Genomic DNA, 18,114 nt, shown 5'->3' on the forward strand with positions numbered 1-18,114 from the left:
TCATCTCTTCATATTGGACAATAGACTTTTGGAAACAGAACCAGTGGGACAGTGAATAGAGGAAACATTCTGCTTCAGTCTCTAAGAGGCTGGTTTTCATTAGTTTGCGTATCGTCTACCACACAGCCTCAACAACTATTGCAGCTAATAATAATAATAATCTTAATATAATAATGATTATAATAACAACACATAATTAGCCTAATACTGTTAAAGAAAAACGTGTTTGATAGCATGTCTGCTGTGTATGACTCCACCGCGTTAAAATATTTCTCAAATGGCAGTGCGCCCCCTGCTGGTGACCCATGCCCCTCCAGTAGATGTGCTCTGACGCCGACTCTGACAATTAAGAATGCGAACATACACGCTGAGCGAATTTTGGAATGAATGAGCTATAGTTTGCATTTTTATCGAGGCTCCTTAGTTTGTTTGCTGTATGATTGTTCTAAAATCTAAAATCAGTCGGTGGATGGCGGCGGGTGCGGTTTTGAAAACCTTCGGTGCAAAATGGACAGCGGGCGGATGATGAGTTTTGCGTCGCGGTTGCGGATGAAAAAATAGCCCATCCGCGCATCTCTATCTCTCACACATAAGATATTAGCCAGCATTAGCCATTTGTTTTTCTGTTATTCCGACATGCTGCTATTTAGACATTGACGTCTAATTGTCTTAGTAGCAGCATAAACATTATTTTTCAAGCATCGCACCACTTCAACTAATTTCAGACAGAGGGAAAATGTCCTAACTGATCACCGTGGGAAACAGTCATGCATTTTAAAAAAGCGCATAGGCCAGCCTTCAGGAAAATATCACATCTAAAATGGAGGCTGCATGGGTCTTTGTGCTTCATTCATTTGGTCATGTAGGTGATCTGCGGAGAACACCAAACAGGAGGAGGCCACAACAGGGATACAAGGACACAAGGATGTTTCTGTATGTAAGTACGACAGTTAGTGATATTTCAGTTTTGGTTTAGTCCATACAATAACTTCTGCATGGACACAACAGGTGGCAGACCCTCAACTAGAAATGTTAAATAGTGCATCTTAACCATAAGAACCAAAGTAAAAGATTTCTGTCAACAGGCTCACGTTCATGTTCACACTTACGTCTCAAACCAGGAAGACGTTTGGAACGATGAGATTACAACTTCCCAGGAGCAGTTTTCTTGATCTCCATGTCCTTGTAGTGTTCCGTTATGTTCAGCTCATAAACAATTCCAACCATATCTCAGTTTTCATCATTTACCCACCAACACACAACTCAAGAGTGCACAGGAGATGAGGCGTCAAATTCCAGATGATTCCAAACAGCACATACGTCTGCAGTCTTCATCTTACCACTGAGCACTTTTACTTCAGTGGGTTTGATCACCGTTGGCTTTAATAGATCCATGTTAGGTGAGCCCATTGTCATTAACTAACCCGAAAGTTGTAATCGCATATTTCCAAACGTCTTCCTGGTTTGTGATGTAAGTGTGAATAGAGCCTACTGGGCAATTTTTAGAGATGCTTCTCATCCAAGAGGCTTCTTCACTTCTGACAGGTTTCTGAAAGTTACACAGTATATCTGTCTGTATGGTGCTGGTCTTCAGTTCTGTGTAATGTGGCAGTTTGTTGTTACTTATTATCACTGTTCTTTGGGAATTGCATTGTTTATTTGTACTTTACTATGGTCAGTTTTGAGATAGCTGCAACCTCTCGAAGCTTAGGTTGATCTTCTATAGGTACCTTTCTCAGAGATAGGCTTTACCAGTTATTTTTTGCTCTTATACTCTAACAACACTGAGTAATCTTAGCCTATTTCTTGTGAAAAATAAACTGAGGCCAGGATTGGATCAGATAGAAAAAAATGGTCTCAAGTTTCGGTTTTGTTTTTGGATTGTTTGTTTTTGGGATACTCACAGTCCACTGGGGATGCACTCGAGTGTCAGACTGTTCCCTTTCAGAGCGAGCATGGAGCTGCGCAGGCCAGAGGGAGTGAAGAGGTCGGGCTTCCTCCCGGTTAGCACACTGTTACCTGAAAACACAACACAACCAGTGACATAACACCCAAGCCTACAGATGCACAGTTCAGTCCTGGTTTAGTCCTGGTTCAATCCTGGTTTATTCCTGGTTCAGTTCTTGTTTAGTTCTAATTTAGTCCTTGTTCAGTTTTGGTTCAGTCCTTGCTTAGTCCTGGTTTAGTCCTGGGTTAGTCTACATTCAGTCTTTATTTAATCTAGATTCAGTCCTAGTTTAGTCTAAGTTAAGTCCTGGTTTAGCCCTGGTTTTTGCCTGGTTTATTGCTGGTATAGTCTTTAGTCCTGGTTCAGTGCTGGTTTAGTCTTTGTTTAGTCCTGGTTGATTCAACATTCAGTCTTTATTTAGTCTAGATTCAGTCCTGGTTTAGACCAGGTTTATTCCTGGTTTAGTCCTGGTTTAATCCGGGTTTAGTCCTGGTTTAATCCGGGTTTAGTCCTGGTTTAGTCCTGGTTTAGTCCGGGTTTAGTCCTGGTTTAGTCCTGGTTTAGTCCTGGTTTAATCTGGGTTTAGTCCTGGTTTAATCTGGGTTTAGTCTTGGTTTAGTCCTGGTTTAATCTGGGTTTAGTCCTGGTTTAGTCCTGGTTTAATCTGGGTTTAGTCCTGGTTTAGTCCTGGTTTAATCTGGGTTTAGTCCTGGTTTTATCTGGGTTTAGTCCTGGTTTAATCCTGGTTTAGTCTGGTTTAATCTGGGTTTAGTCCTGGTTTAATCTGGGTTTAGTCCTGGTTTAATCTGGGTTTAGTCCTGGTTTAGTCCTGGTTTAATCCGGGTTTAGTCCTGGTTTAGTCCTGGTTTAGTCCTGGTTTAGTCCTGGGTTTAGTCCTGGTTTAGTCCTGGTTTAATCTGGGTTTAGTCCTGGTTTAGTCCTGGTTTATCTGGTTTAGTCCTGGTTTAGTCCTGGTTTAATCTGGGTTTAGTCCTAGTTTAGTCCTGGTTTAGTCCTGGTTTAGTCCTGGTTTAGTCCTGGTTTAGTCCTGGTTTAATCTGGGTTTAGTCCTAGTTTAGTCCTGGTTTAGTCCTGGTTTAATCTGGGTTTAGTCCTGGTTTAGTCCTGGTTTATTTAGTCCTGTTTAGTCCTGGGTTTAGTCCTAGTTTAGTCCTGGTTTAGTCCTGGTTTAGTCCTGGTTTAATCTGGGTTTAGTCCTGGTTTAGTCCTGGTTTAGTATATAAACTCACTGGACAGGACAGTGAGGGAGACGGAGGTTTCAGGCAGAACAGTCATGGCCTCGGCGTACTGGGCGTTGCAGGTGTAGTCGGGCCTGGAGTCAGACTTCAGGAGGTTTGCGAAGTACAGGCTTCCATTCAGACCAGCTGTGACTCTGTCATTCAGCTTTATGTGGACCATCTCTGAAGAAGACAACACACACAAGCCCGTATGCATTTACTACTATTCAACTCAAGCAATAAACCTAAAGTGATCGAACTAATTTTCATGTTTTTCTAATTCTGACTTGGTTTGATGACCTGTTGTCACTATTTATAACAGTTTAAGATCAGTTAAGTGGCAGTTTGTGGAAAAAAGGTTGACAAGAAAAGTTTGATAATCTGTGATACCCATGCTGCTCTACAAAGGCAAAAGACCGTAACTCTCCAGAGTGTGAAACTGGAAAAAAAAAAAAAAAGACTTCAAAGTTTCTGTTTTGTCCAGACAAAAGCATAATAGTCAAGGCTCCCAAAATGTGACATCTAGTTGCTATAAAGAAGAAATATTTGTATGTGAAAAATACTGAGCTCAAAATTGTTATTAAAATTATTTGTCAGTTCCTGTTCTCTGTCTTTGGATCATGAGCCAAAAATAAAGAGTCATGCAAAGACAAAAGGAAGAAGCATGAATATTACGTGCATAACATGATCATTATTTGCTTGATTTTCTCCAAACTTCCATCCATTCTAAGAAAAACACGTCACCAAGCTCCAGTCATCATGTGTTTGTTTGAAATGATCTAGAAGAGTTTTGGATTTCCTGTTTAGTGTTGATCAGGATCATGTGGCGACACTTCCACAGTGAAACAGTTTAACACAAGTGACTTTGCAGTACAGTGTGTTCAGTATGAAGAAATACACACAATACTGTCACATTAAAAATCACTGAAGTATAATTGAATACAAAGGTTTATTTATTGAATGTGTTAAGCCGCATCATAAGTCTAAGTCTAAATCAATAACAAAGAGCTGTGAAGTTGCCTCTCATGGAGAGCTGCACATCACAGTAAATAAGTCAGTAAGTAAAGAGCAGTCGATTGATGGGCAAAATAAAAAAAATAAGCGATCCAAGTGTGGCAAGACCAGCTTTGAGGGTCTAGGCTGCGGGTGCTCTTACCTGTCGTTCAGTGGCGCTGCACTGGTGGACTATTTAAGAGCTCCCTTCTCCGTCGTTCCCCCTTTTGCTCACACACTCTTCCGGGCCTCTCCTGGTGGCCGCTCCTAGTGTGCACTTTCATCTCTTCGACAGATAATGCACGCCCGATACTCCTCCATTCATTCATCCATGCCCAAATCCTTACCGGTGTCTCTCCCTAGTTCCACGGGTGAGCCCAGGGAGTCCCTCGCTCTATTGCTCTTTGCTGTGCGCCGTTGTGTCCCCCAAACCGGGGAGGCAGGTAACCAAGCCCTACTACAAAGTATTACCTGTGCAAATCATCCTCCTTAGTTGTGTTCTGTTTATAGCGTGTCGGTCCTTGTTGTTCGGTCCATGTCTGGAAGCAGTAGTTCTGCGCAAAGTTCTTTGATTCAGCCTGGGGTTGTGCAGCGTCACTTCCAATGGCGGTATGTGTCCTTTAGCCCAGAATTTTGTACTGCGGGCTCAGAGTATAGCTTATGAAACTAACTTTCTAGGTGTTAGCGGTGGCCTGCAGCGGCGTGAACACACCGCCTCTGCTGTTTTGTGCTGTTTTGCTGTTTTGTTTCTGCTTTCTGTTTTGCTTTTTGTTTTGTTGGTTTTGTTTTGCTGTTTTGTTTGTTTTTTGTTTTGTCTCAACATTTTGCACCTGTTTCCTCCACTTTCGTGTTTTACTGTTTTGCCTATTTTTTTATTGATGTAGCTTAAGCAACTTAAAACTGTCTTTTAAAATAGAAAAATAAAGATTGTGTAAATGATGGAACCTGGCTCTCTCCCTCACTTTGATATGCTTACCTGTGTGCCTTATATTTACTCTATTTCCCCAAATTAGATTTGGGGTGGCATTGTTGCAACAATTTATTATGAAATTGAACATTCTAAAGTGTTAACCCCTCGTATGCCGCCACACAAGAGTTTCACTCCGAATACAACTTCAGGTGACGCTTGAACTAAATCTGAACTAGATGAATATTCTGAATGCGAGAGCTTTGTTGTGTTGCAGTGTAGTGTAGCTTAACTTACTCCTGTCCATCCAGTGAATGTGTGGAGGGGTGGAGCTCTCTGGAGGATTACAGGACATAACCAGACTGTCCCCTTCAAACTTTTGCTCGATCTTTTTCTTCTGATTCTGAAGAACTGGATGACCTAAAACACATAGATACAGCTTAAGTTATTGTGTTAGTGCTAGACAGTCGGGTCTGGAGGGATGGAAGTTATCACAAAGTTCTGTACAGTCATGTGTTTCTGTTGCTATGAGCAGGCATAATAATAAAGTTAATACTAGAACGTTGGGTCGGGAGGGACAGTCATTTGAAGAGATATTTTGGTGATGTTTTTTATGTTCAGAAATGGGTCATGGTTAGAGTTAGAGTTGAAGGGTGAGGGTTTGGTTAAGTTTAGGAACAGGATTTTGTTAGGGTGAGGAAAATGGTTAAGGTTAGGAAAATGTTTTAGGTAGTTACCATGTGAGAAGAAGTAACTTTAAAAATCTGTCACCTACAGCCTCAACTTACCTCAAACATAATAATGTCAAAAATTTAAGGCCTGTTTATAGCATGTGGCAACCAGAGCTTTTAAATTGTAATTGTGGTGCACCTTGAATGGTCACCACACTGGTTCTTTGTTTTTTCTGGTACTTCGATCTTTAATTCACAAATGAATATATATATATATATTTTGGGGGGTAAAGTAATGCCGAAACCAGTTTTAAATGTCATTAATACTAATAATACAAAGTACTAACCTGTTTTATTAACCAATCAGAAATAGATTATTAACGCGGAACCTTTGTGCGAGAGGCGTCGCCCCAGGTTGGATTTACGGCGCAACTTCCGGTTCGCCTTAAACGCAATCTGGACACAGAAGAGAGCGCTCTGCGTCTTCCTTGTTTTCATTATTATTATTATATTTCAGGTTAGTACACGGTAAAAACCACCCACATAATTCAGTGTAAGACTATTATTGAGTGTTTTATCAACATGTGATATTGTTTTCATTGTTATTAGTATGTTAATCTGTAATTTTCCACTAATAATTGTAAGATAACCGTTAAGGTTTAGGTTAGCGGTGGAGTTGCCATGGTTGCCAGCGTCAGAATTCAGGCAGTCTATTTAGGTCTGTTGTAATTAAAAAACATTTGTATGCTTTTATTTTTGACAAAGTTTAACATAGTAAAAGTACAGTTTATTGTCCAGTCCATCTGAGTAATCCTGTTATTAGTAATTTGTTAAATTGTGAGGGTTGTTTTGTGTGTGTGGTGACTTGAAGAATGTGTACTGGGACACAATGCACTTTAATGGTGTAGTGTTATATTTTTTATACTGAACAATTAAAAAACGCAATCTGGTCACAGAAGAGAGTGCTCCGCGTCTTCCTTGTTTTCATTATTATTATTATATTTCAGATTGTGTCATCTCTGCTACGGCAGCCCCAGTACTTGGGGTCTGTAACATAATGTTAATATTTTGGCTGTTTTCTGTTTGAAGATGTGTGTAAAGTCCCTCATTCGTCCAGGTAGAATCCATGGCAACAGAAGAAATTCAATTTGTCAACAGGACAAAAGTTTATTTGGTTGAATACGTTTCAAAGCTCATCTAAGCTGTTTGTTCAGTTGTGGTCAGATGCTGGTGGACACTGTCTTATATCTGCATGCAGGGAGGAGCTAACTACTCTGAAACTAACACACACACTTGTTTACAGTTTCTGTTAGTTAGCTCGGCCTATTGAGCTTGCACTGAGTGTGTGTTAGGCTATGTTCAGACTGCAGAGCTTAATTCGGATTTTTTTTTTTGTGTGAAATCCAATGTTTTTGTGAGGTCGTTCACATTTCCAATTAAATGGGACTTGTATGTGACTCCAGTGTGAACATTAAACGGCCCGAAAGTGTCCCACATGTGCACTGGAGACACGACGACGTCAACCGCAGTGAGCGTCTCTGTGTTTACAGAAGTTGTCCAAACATGGACGCAGCATTGAGCACCTGGAGATTTTAAAGTTCCTCTCGTACCGGAGCCAGAACATGAACAACTTACTTGTTTTAAGGAGGAGATTGAGAAGGAGAAGTGTGGATGTGGAGACGGAGCCAAGAGTGGTGGAATAACAATGTGCTTCGCTTCAGTGACATGGAGTTCATTAACAATTTTCGTATGATAAGACGAATGTTTGTGTACATTTGTTGCTTGTTGATAACGTGTAGGTGGATGAATGCACCTTGGCCGTTCACATGTCAAAAGATCAGATATGTATCGGTTTTAGGAGCACATATCCAAGTGGCCTGTGTCGCATTTGAAAAAATCGGATCTGTGTGGTTTCAGTGTAGTTAGCTCTTCCCTGCAGACAGATATAAGACAGTGTCCACCAGCGTCTGACCACAACTGAACAAGCAAGGTGAGCTGTGAAACATATTCGACCAAATAAACTTTTGTCCTGTTGACAAATTGGCAAGTTTTCTGTTTTAGTTTCAGGTGTAAATTGAGATAATGGTAGCCCAAAGCCTAACCTTAACTGTAGGAGCCATTCGTGGGTTTTCTATTGGTTTCCTCACGTGACTAATGTGCACGCGCTTTAACTCTGTGCACTACACTGCAGTGTCTGGGGGTGGCACGGTGGGTGTGGTGTGGCCTATATATGAGCGCGCTCACCTGTTGAGTGTAAGGCCTTGGATCATGGCGGCGGGGTGAGCACGGGGAGCAACTTTCTGTTGACCGTATTTTAACAGGAAAGATTTGCATATAGAAGGAATCGGTGCATGGCTACGGACGGCAGCAGCTTTAAAGTAAGTGCTCTAACGCGTATGCCTACTATTACAAACAAGTACCGTGTATATGTGCATTTGTTCCGAGTTACGCGTCCACAGTGTTTTATCCCGTGTCTTAGCCTGCCGCGGTGTGTGGGGTAAGCATTGGGCTACATATGCCGCAATATTAACTATAACCTTAAACATAAGTAAAAATAAAAAATAAAAAAAAGCATCCTGTTCCTAAAGTTTATCACTTTAAATGACCAATCACAGCAAATCATCCCTGCCGACCCAACAGTCCAACATTAACCAAGTCCTAGCCCAGTGCTGGTCTCCATGGTAACTACAGATGAGAAAAATGCACAGTCAGACATCCTGCATCATCAGAGGGAGAGCACAGAGAGAGCGAGGGAGAGAGAGAGGATCTGCTCCATGTCCTCACATAACCACAACACAATGTATGAACTGGAAAGGATCCAAACAACAGCAGATAAAAACATAATTATCTAAGAGCTTAGGTTATAATGTAGATTGTACCATGATTCATGCAGAGTCACAGATTTTCCTTTAAAGACGGGGTATTTAATTTCTCTGGGGTACTAACTGCTAACACATAGTATTTCCAAAACACTGTACAGTTTTATCACATGTTCTGAGTTTCACTTTCTTTAGGTGAATGCATAAGTGAGAAATATGTCCAGGTCCCGGCTGACTCACGTTCTACGGTGACGTGCACAGTCTGTGTCACAGCGGTCCCTAGTGTGTTGGAGGCGTAGCAGCGATAGGAGCCGTGGTAATCCTCCAGAGTGTCGTTTTTATCTGCGCGAATCGTCCCTTTACCAACGAGGTCCAGATCCATCGCCACATCATCTTTCACCCAACGGAAACTAAAACAAAACAGAAGAAATGAGCACAGGGATGAGAGAGGACGGAGGATTCAGCTGTTCACTATTACTGGAACTACAGCCTGGATGCAAAAGTGGGACAAGTTACATTTACTTGAGTTATTTTTTTTAAGAAATTTTACTTTTCTAGCAGCATACTTTTACTCCTACTTGAGTAATTTTTTTTTTTAATTAACAGTACTCTTACTTGAGTAAAAGTGTGTGTTACTCTAGTCTTCCCACTGTGGGTGAGTCTAAAGTGACCAAAGCTTAATGTGACAATATGAAAGGATTGGAAGCGCTCCTTCAGATCTGATTTAGTTTGCCTCATTTTTTTGTCTGTCTTTTGCAAATACCAGAATACATTTTTATTTAGAAGTTATGTTTAAGTTTAGATAGCACAGTATTTAAGAATATTAGGAAAGGAAAAGAGGAAATTGTAAGGGAATTGAAATGAGCCAGTCTCTTGATTCTACTTTGTTGAGTTCTTACGATTATATAGTGAGCTGAAGAATGACAGTTAGGCTTGAGTGTGGATGTGCTGTCTGTTAAACATACACATGCATGGACACATACACACCTAAAAATGTAATCTTGATTTTAAACTGGTCACTGGATGTAAGAGAATTTAAGTCATTTATCCTCCACGTACATCTCAGTTTAACTCACAGGAACTATATTCACACCGATCTTCCCCTGGCAGACCATTGGCACACCATTATTTAAATTGTGGCATATTGCTGGAAAAGCGGTATATACCTGTATAAGATCCTCCTTTGCACTCAGAGATCACACTGTGTTCACTTTTGAAATCACACTATGTTGACTTTTCAAATCAGCTGAGCCTGTATTATTGATGGTAAATAAACTTCTCCTGCTTAAGACGTCCAGTTGGTCTCTAGCTTTTTACTTCCACGCTTTCTTGGAGAAGCTGAAAACTTCAACAACACTGGATGATTATGTTTGAATCAATTTTAATGGAAGTCGGAACAGGGAGTGCTTGTCTTTAAAAAAGAGGAAGCTCTTTTTCATTCTTATTCTGGATTATTAATGAAACTTCAAAAAAGAGCAATACGAATTTTTTATAATGTCAGGTTTTATAACCACTGTTTATTCATGCCAAATTACTCCAACTGAATGATCTGATTATGTACCAAACTGCACAAGTCATGTATAAAGCTAAAAATAAGCACTTACCTAAAAATATCCAACTACTTTTTTGTGAAAGGGAAGGAAAATATAACTTGAAGATGCTTTTTAAATTTTAAAGTGCCTTGTGCGCGAACGACAAGGAAGAGTTTTTGTATCTCTGTTTGTGGTGTAAAATTATGGAACAACATGAAAATAAAACTAAAACTTTGTCCAAATATACATGTATTCAAAAGTGCAGTTAAAAAAGGGATTATTTCAAAATACCGTGCTGAAGAAATTAGTGCTTAATGTATATGTGTATTTGTATATAACGTTTAGATGAGTGTATATATATATATATATATATATATATATATATATATATATATACACATATACACATATACATATACACTTTCTCCAGCTTAACCAGGACAAAACTGAGGTTTTAGTCATTGGTCCTGAGGCCCAGAGAGAGAAACTTTTACCCAAACTACAAACACAGTCTTTTAACCCTTCTCCACAAGTGAAAAACCTGGGCGTCATTATTGACTCTGAGCTGACTTTTATTCCACACATTAAGAACATTACAAAAATTGGTTTCTATCACTTAAAAAACATAGCCAGAGTCCGCCCCATTCCCTCTCTGGCCAACACCGAGACGCTGATGCATGCTTTTATCACCAGTCGAATAGACGACTGTAATGCCCTGCTCTCTGGTCTTCCCAAAAAGACTATTTCAGGTTTACAATTACTACAAAATTCAGCAGCTCGTGTCCTGACGAGGACCAGAGGGCGGGACCACATTACACCGGTTTTAAAATCACTGCATTGTCTCCCTGTGTGTTTCAGGATCGATTTTTAAGTTCTTTTACTGGTTTTTAAATGTCTTAATGGTCTTGGGCCTTCTTATCTTTCAGAACTCCTTTTACCTTACGAACCCTCGCGGACCCTGCGCTCCTCCGGCAGCAGCTCCTGGTCATTCCCAAAGTCAGGACACACACTCACAGAGAGGCGTCTTTTCAGCACTATGGCCCTCGTCTATGGAACTGCAGCCGGAGGAGCTCAGGGCTGCAGAGAACGTTCATGTTTTTAAGAGCAGGCTCAAGACCCACCTTTTTAGCTTAGCTTTTGAATGAAATATCATATTTTTTACTTGTTTCTACTATACACATTTTAATTTATATTTATTTATTTTAGACTTATTTTTAGGATATGCAGTGTTTCCTCTGTAGGAGCCTCTGCATCAGGAGCAGAGGTCGGCTGTAGCTGTCGGGTCTGTCCTGTGGGCTCCTGGTGGAGAGTTGGAGCTTGGGCTTCATCTCTCCCCTGGCCCCTGTGGTGGTCCCTGGTGGTGGACGTCTCTCTGCTCCTGATGTAGACGGCTCCTCTGATGGTGCTTTCTCAACTGGTTCGCCTGTATTCAGCCTCACATTTTACTGTGTCATTTTATGTATTTTAGCAGGTTAATGTGTGTGTGTGTGTGGGGGGGGGTTTGGCTGTTTGGGTGTCTGTGATGTTTGGTTGTGTCGAGTTGGGCAGCTGTGGGGGTTGGGTTGGTGGGTGGGTAGGTGGAAATGTGGGATTGTTTTTAATCTGTGTAAAGCACTTTGTGTTACATTTTTGTATGAAAAGTGCTTTATAAATAAAGTTTGATTGATTGATATATATATATATATATATATATATATATATATATATATATATAATATATATATATATATATATATATTGTATGTATATATATATATATGTGTGTGTATGTATGTGTATATATATATGTATGTGTGTGTGTGTGTGTGTGTATATATATATATATATGTGTGTGTGTGTGTGTGTATGTATATATATATATATATATATATATATATATATATATAATATATATATATATATATATAATGTATGTATGTATATATATGTATGTATGCATGTAGGTATGTATGTATTATACCTGTGTATATGATATTATATCTGTGTACATAATATACATATATTTGTTGTTGTTGTTGTTAGATTTGTACTGAAGTGTAGGTACTGTGAAATATAGTTTATATTGTACAGGAAATGAGAAGTCTATATGTTCTTAGTTCATTTGGGACAGTAGAAAAAAGGGGTGGGGTTAAATAAGTATTTACTTCCTCCCACTCCTTTTTCGGAAGTTAAATCTGCATGACATTTATTTTTGCTTATTATTACAGAAAATAAATATTTACTTTATGTGTTATATCTATGTATTTATGTTTTCTATGCATGTTCTATGTATTACTGTCTGAATAAACATTCATTCATTCATTCATTCATTAAAACTACAAAAGTACTCAGCTGGGAAAGTGTAGGTGTACTACATAAAGTACTCACGTGGGCGTGGGGTTTCCTCTGGCCTCACAGTCCAGAGAGATGTCGTTCGAAGAAAAGGCTGTCAAGGACTCCGGGGTGGACAGCAGCACTGGAGGTTCTGGTACTAAACACAAACACAAACACATTCTAAAGCTTTTCTCATCTACAGTATGTTTAATGTTTCCTCATCACAAACACACCACACACACACTTGTGTTTTGTTTTATTCACACGTTTAACACATAAACACACCTGCAGGTTTAGGCTGAGTTCTTCTCTCAAACTGAAATAACTCTTTTCCACCTTGTGATAATACAGGAAGTGCTCCACTGTGTTTTTAAACTCCATACACCTTCGCTAGAAACATTTGGATTTACAATTTCCAGTCTCTACTTAACAAAGAGGAAAAGGAGCTGTACACTTGAAAACTATTACTTCATGACATCACAAGGTGGAACAGAGCTTTGAAGATGTAGACAGACTAATAAACCAGGATTACTGAAACGTGTGAATGAAACAAAACACAACTCTGGGTTTGTTTTAGATGAGGCACAGCATTATTACACGTCTTAAAGCTCACAAGAGCTTTGTGTAATACAGGACTTTAACACAGAGATGATTCATCTGTGTAACTTTGAATTCGAGGAAATGTTCACTTACTGATCTGTACAATGCACAATCTGTTTCAATGTATGTTTCCTTATTACATTATCCAGCAGTGGAGTGCCGCCTACACTTTACACACATGCACATCATTTTGACAGATGTGGGGAAAAATATAATGAAACAACAAGTCAAATAATAATAAGATTTCAGATTTTAAAACAATCCAATAAAAATAAACTAAAAACAAATACATTTGAAGTAATTGCAGTTCCTTTCTGCAGTGAGTAGCAGACAGACTCATGTTCAGACAAAACGTCAGGTTTTCAGGGCACAGATCAGATGAACAAAGATCAAATCCACACAAAAGCAAAAAAAAAAAAAAAAGTGCCCTCTGCCAAGCCAATATTTAAATCTAAGAAGAAGCAGGAAAGGTTTTGTTGAAGTTTGAGACTAAACCAGGACTAAACTAAACTAGAACTAAACCAGAGACTAAACTAGGAATAAAACAGGGACTAAATCAGAGACTAAACCAGAGACTAAACCAGAGAACTAGAGACTAAATCATGGGTAAACCAGAACTAAACTAGAAACTAAATGAGGATTAAGTCAGGACTAAACTAGGAATAAACCAGAGACTAAAGGAGGAGTAAGCCAGGACTAAACTATGACTAAACCAGGACTGAACCACAGACTAAATTAGGACTAAACCAGGGACTAAACCAGAGACTAAACCAGGTCTAAACTAGAGACTAAACTAGGACTAAATCAGAGACTAAAGCAAGAACTTAACTAGAGACTATTTTAGGACTAAGAGAGACTAAACCAGGTCTAAACTAGAGACTAAACTAGAAATAAACAAGAGACTAAACGAGGACTAAACTAGGACTAAGCCAGGGACTAAACCAGAGACTAAATTAGGACTAAACCAGAGATGAATTTAGGACTAAATCGGGACCAGATCAGAGACTAAACCAGGACAAAATCAGGATTAAACCAGGTCTAAACCAGAGACTTGTGTCACTATCGTTGTGGTTCATATTTGTCAGAAGAGCCGGAGATGGCAGAGGGCACTGTATGAAACAAAGCAGATTTACAGGTTAGACACACGAGTCACGTCTATGGAGAAAAGAGACTTACTGTTTTGAAACGTGTCTGTGTCCGAGCGCAGGCAGAGAAAGCAGCAGAGATGACAAAGGTTAGGACTCATGCACAAAACACACAAACACAAGAACATGCACTCTCCTCTTAATCTCACACACACCACAAAGATCAACTTACAATATGCACCAAGGAGCAGGACTAAACCAGGACTGAAACAGGACTAAACCAGGACTACACCAGGACTAAACCAGGACTGAAACAGGACTAAACCAGGACTACACCAGGACTAAACCAGGACTACTGTACACCAGGACTAAACCAGGACTGAAACAGGACTAAACCAGGACTGAAACAGGACTAAACAGGACTAAACCAGGACTGAAACAGGACTAAACCAGGACTACACCAGGACTAAACCAGGACTGAAACAGGACTAAACCAGGACTAAACCAGAACTGAAACAGGACTAAACCAGGACTGAAACAGGACTAAACCAGGACTGAAACAGGACTAAACCAGGACTAAAACAGGACTAAACAGGACTAAACCAGGACTGAAACAGGACTAAACCAGGACTAAACCAGGACTGAAACAGGACTAAACCAGGACTGAAACAGGACTAAACCAGGACTGAAACAGGACTAAACCAGGACTGAAACAGGACTAAACCAGGACTAAACAGGACTAAACAGGACTGAAACAGGACTAAACCAGGGACTGAAACAGGACTAAACCAGGACTAAACCAAGACTAAACCAGGACTGACTAAACCAGGACTAAACCAGGACTGAAACAAGACTAAACCAGGACTAAACCAAGACTAAAACAGGACTAAACCAGGACTACACCAGGACTGAAACAGGACTACACCAGGACTGAAACAGGACTAAACCAGGACTGAAACAGGACTAAACCAGGACTAAACAAAGACTGAAACAGGACTAAACCAGGACTAAACCAAGACTGAAACAGGACTAAACCAGGACTACATCAGGACTGAAACAGGACTAAACCAGGACTAAACTAGGACTGAAACAGGACTAAACCAGGACTAAACCAAGACTGAAACAGGACTAAACCAGGACTACACCAGGACTAAACCAGGACTGAAACAGGACTAAACCAGGACTGAAACAGGACTGACACAGGATTAAACCAGGACTGAAACAGGACTAAACCAGGACTAAACCAGGACTGAACCAGGACTGAAACAGGAAACCAGGACTAAACCAGGACTGAACCAGGACTGAAACAGGACTAAACCAGGACTAAACCAGGACTAAACCAGGACTAAGCCAGGACTGAAACAGGACAAAACCAGGACTAAACCAGATTTTAGTGTCATGAATAGTGTAAAAATACAAATCTGATCTAAACTGACATGTGAACTTTGAACAGAACACATACATCTAAAACATAAATCTAAGCAGAATTGAAATGCTTGTCAGAAAAATCACATTTAGATTAGATTTTTTTGTGACTAGTTCTGCCGTAGTAGTTCAAACCAGGGATGCACCAGTACTGTACTCGTATCAGATATCTGAGTAAATATTGAAAATATCGGCTTCCAAGATATTTCTTAAGCCTATATCCCATTTTGGTATATAAATTGGTGTCATAATAACACATCTTACCTGAAAACACATAATATTATAATATACATTATATAATATTAAACTTGTATTTTTACAAAGCTGTTCTGTAGTTACACAAGAAGTCTGTAGTTTGGGTTTAAAGGAAATAAAAGCACTGTCTCTGCACTGGTATTGGTTAATATCGGGTATTTGCAAATACTTAAAGTCAAAGTACCGACATCGGTATCAGAACAAACAAACAAACAAACAAAAAAGGATCAGTGCATCCCTAGTTAAAACCTGGAAAAGTGTGAATCTAAGACTTGGAGAGGTCTAACCCAGGATTTACCAGGACAAACCCAGACTAAACCAGGACTTAACCAGGACTAAACCAAACCAAAGAACCTCAGCGTTCTACAGTATGAACAATCTTAATTTTTCCATCTTCTGCATCTCTCCATCCTCAGCCCTCATTTTGCTGTTTTTCTCCGTCTCTCTGGTCACATCTGGTCAGAGCCACACCCAGAGGAGCGGGGGGGGGGGGGGGGGGGGGGGGGGGGAACAGAGATACTGAGAGAGTCATGTGAAGGTCAGACGGACGAACCTGACTCCTCCTCATCCTTTTCATCGTCTATCTTCCCCTCAGGACCTCCCCAAACCAAATCCACTGTGACCTTTGAACTTCACCTCATGGGCTCAGGGTCGAGTTAACTCCATTTGAGCTCATGTGTGAGTGCATTTATGTGTCTGCTTGCATAATCCATTTATTTAATTCCACACAAAATGAACGCTACTGTAAAGTGGTCAAGTCTCAAGTCCTTGTATTATAACTAAACCAGGACAATAACTAAACTTGAATGTTAAAAAAAAAAAAAAAAAAAAAAAAAAAAAAAAAAACAGGACAATATGAGAACTAATGTTAAATCAGGAGTCAAAAAAGAACTAACTGAACCAAGACTGAACCAGGACTAAAACCAGGACTACCTCATAAACCAGGACTAAACCAGTACTACAAGACAACTATGTTATGCGAGGACTGTACCAAGATTATACATAAACTAACCCAGGCAGGACTGGAACTAGAATTAACTTGTCAAAGACAAAATAAGAATTCACAAAAAAGAACTAAACTGAAACAAAGTTATAACCAGGAGATTAAAAACTAAACCAGGACTACCTCAGAAACCAGGACTAACACTAAGAGGCCTCACTAGAGCTGGGTATCATTAAGAAGTTGCCAATACGATACATACCTCGATACACAGGCCACGATACGATACATATCTCGATACAATGCACTTTCGATTCAATACGATATATTTCAAATCGATTCGATACGGTTCAATAAAAAATAAAGTCTAAATCATGGCTGTGATAATATAGTCTTTGTTAAACCACTTCTTGTGCAAAGTTCATGTGAAACACAAACATTTTAATCATCAAAACTGTGAAAATGTCAAATTTGTTGCATAAATGAGTTTCCTTTCACTCCACAAGCCACAAAACTGTAGCACTGTAACAAAATAATTTAGTAAAACACACGTAAAAATACTCTTGCTGATATATCGATACAGTGGCCCACGATATTGATACTGTATCATAACATTAAACGGTACGATATATCGATATTCCGATATTTTTGTACAGCCCTAAGCCTCACGTTGGTTTCCTGACACAGAACAAACATTCGTGTTATTCTGTTGAGGCCATCAGGTGTCCTAACTGATATATTAAGCTTTTCCCAAATCCTGTAGGAAGAAGGACAATAACGTCTTTCCCCTTGATGAAATTCACCAAACATTCTCTTTGTTCCGACTTTAAATCCTCGATCTCAGGAATCATTGCCAACACTGAATATACAGTGTTGGGAAGGTGACTTTTAAAATGTATTCCCCTACAGATTACAGATTACATACCTCAAAATGTAGTTTGTAATGTAATCCATTAAATTACTTAAAGTGAGTAATGTAATCTGATTACTTTGGATTACTTGATATTGTTATGCTTTTTAAAACTACATGAATGTACCAACCACGTCCTGAAAATTCATGTTCTCTTCAAATTCTCGGTTGAGCCCAAATCTCCATGAATAAGCAACTGTTTGCTGTAGAGAAGCAAAGACCAGGAAATCATAACATAATTGTCTGCTAAAAGAAAATAAAAAAACCCAGTCTTTACTTAAGCATATAAAAAATATTATTGATAGAGAAATTATTTCTATATGAGATCACTGCTGCCTTAAATTATGTTCACTCTACTGTTAGTGTCATATAGTTTAGACCTGGTTTAGTCCTGCATTAGTCCTGCTTTTAGACTTGGTTTAGTCCTTCTTTTAGTCCCTGGTTTTAGACCTGGTTTAGTCCTGGTTTTAGACCTGGT

At 39.5% G+C, this 18,114-nt stretch overlaps 1 protein-coding gene across 1 annotated transcript in view; it reads right to left on the minus strand.

Annotated features, from left to right (window-relative positions):
* Positions 1–18,114, minus strand: part of LOC110169976 (neural cell adhesion molecule L1.1-like) — a 104,454-nt gene that overhangs the window by 32,666 nt on the left and 53,674 nt on the right. The window contains exons 3-7 of the mRNA XM_020935585.2: positions 12,476–12,578; positions 8,817–8,986; positions 5,384–5,506; positions 3,199–3,369; positions 1,905–2,019 (exon numbers count right to left, since the gene is read on the minus strand). Of these exons, the coding sequence (XP_020791244.1) occupies positions 1,905–2,019; positions 3,199–3,369; positions 5,384–5,506; positions 8,817–8,986; positions 12,476–12,578 (682 nt within the window). The remainder of the gene's footprint in view (positions 1–1,904; positions 2,020–3,198; positions 3,370–5,383; positions 5,507–8,816; positions 8,987–12,475; positions 12,579–18,114) is intronic.

Source organism: Boleophthalmus pectinirostris, unplaced genomic scaffold (genome assembly GCF_026225935.1).
Source record: "Boleophthalmus pectinirostris isolate CB_2022bp ecotype Guang Dong unplaced genomic scaffold, ASM2622593v1 HiC_scaffold_8, whole genome shotgun sequence".
NCBI lineage: Eukaryota > Metazoa > Chordata > Actinopteri > Gobiiformes > Gobiidae > Boleophthalmus > Boleophthalmus pectinirostris.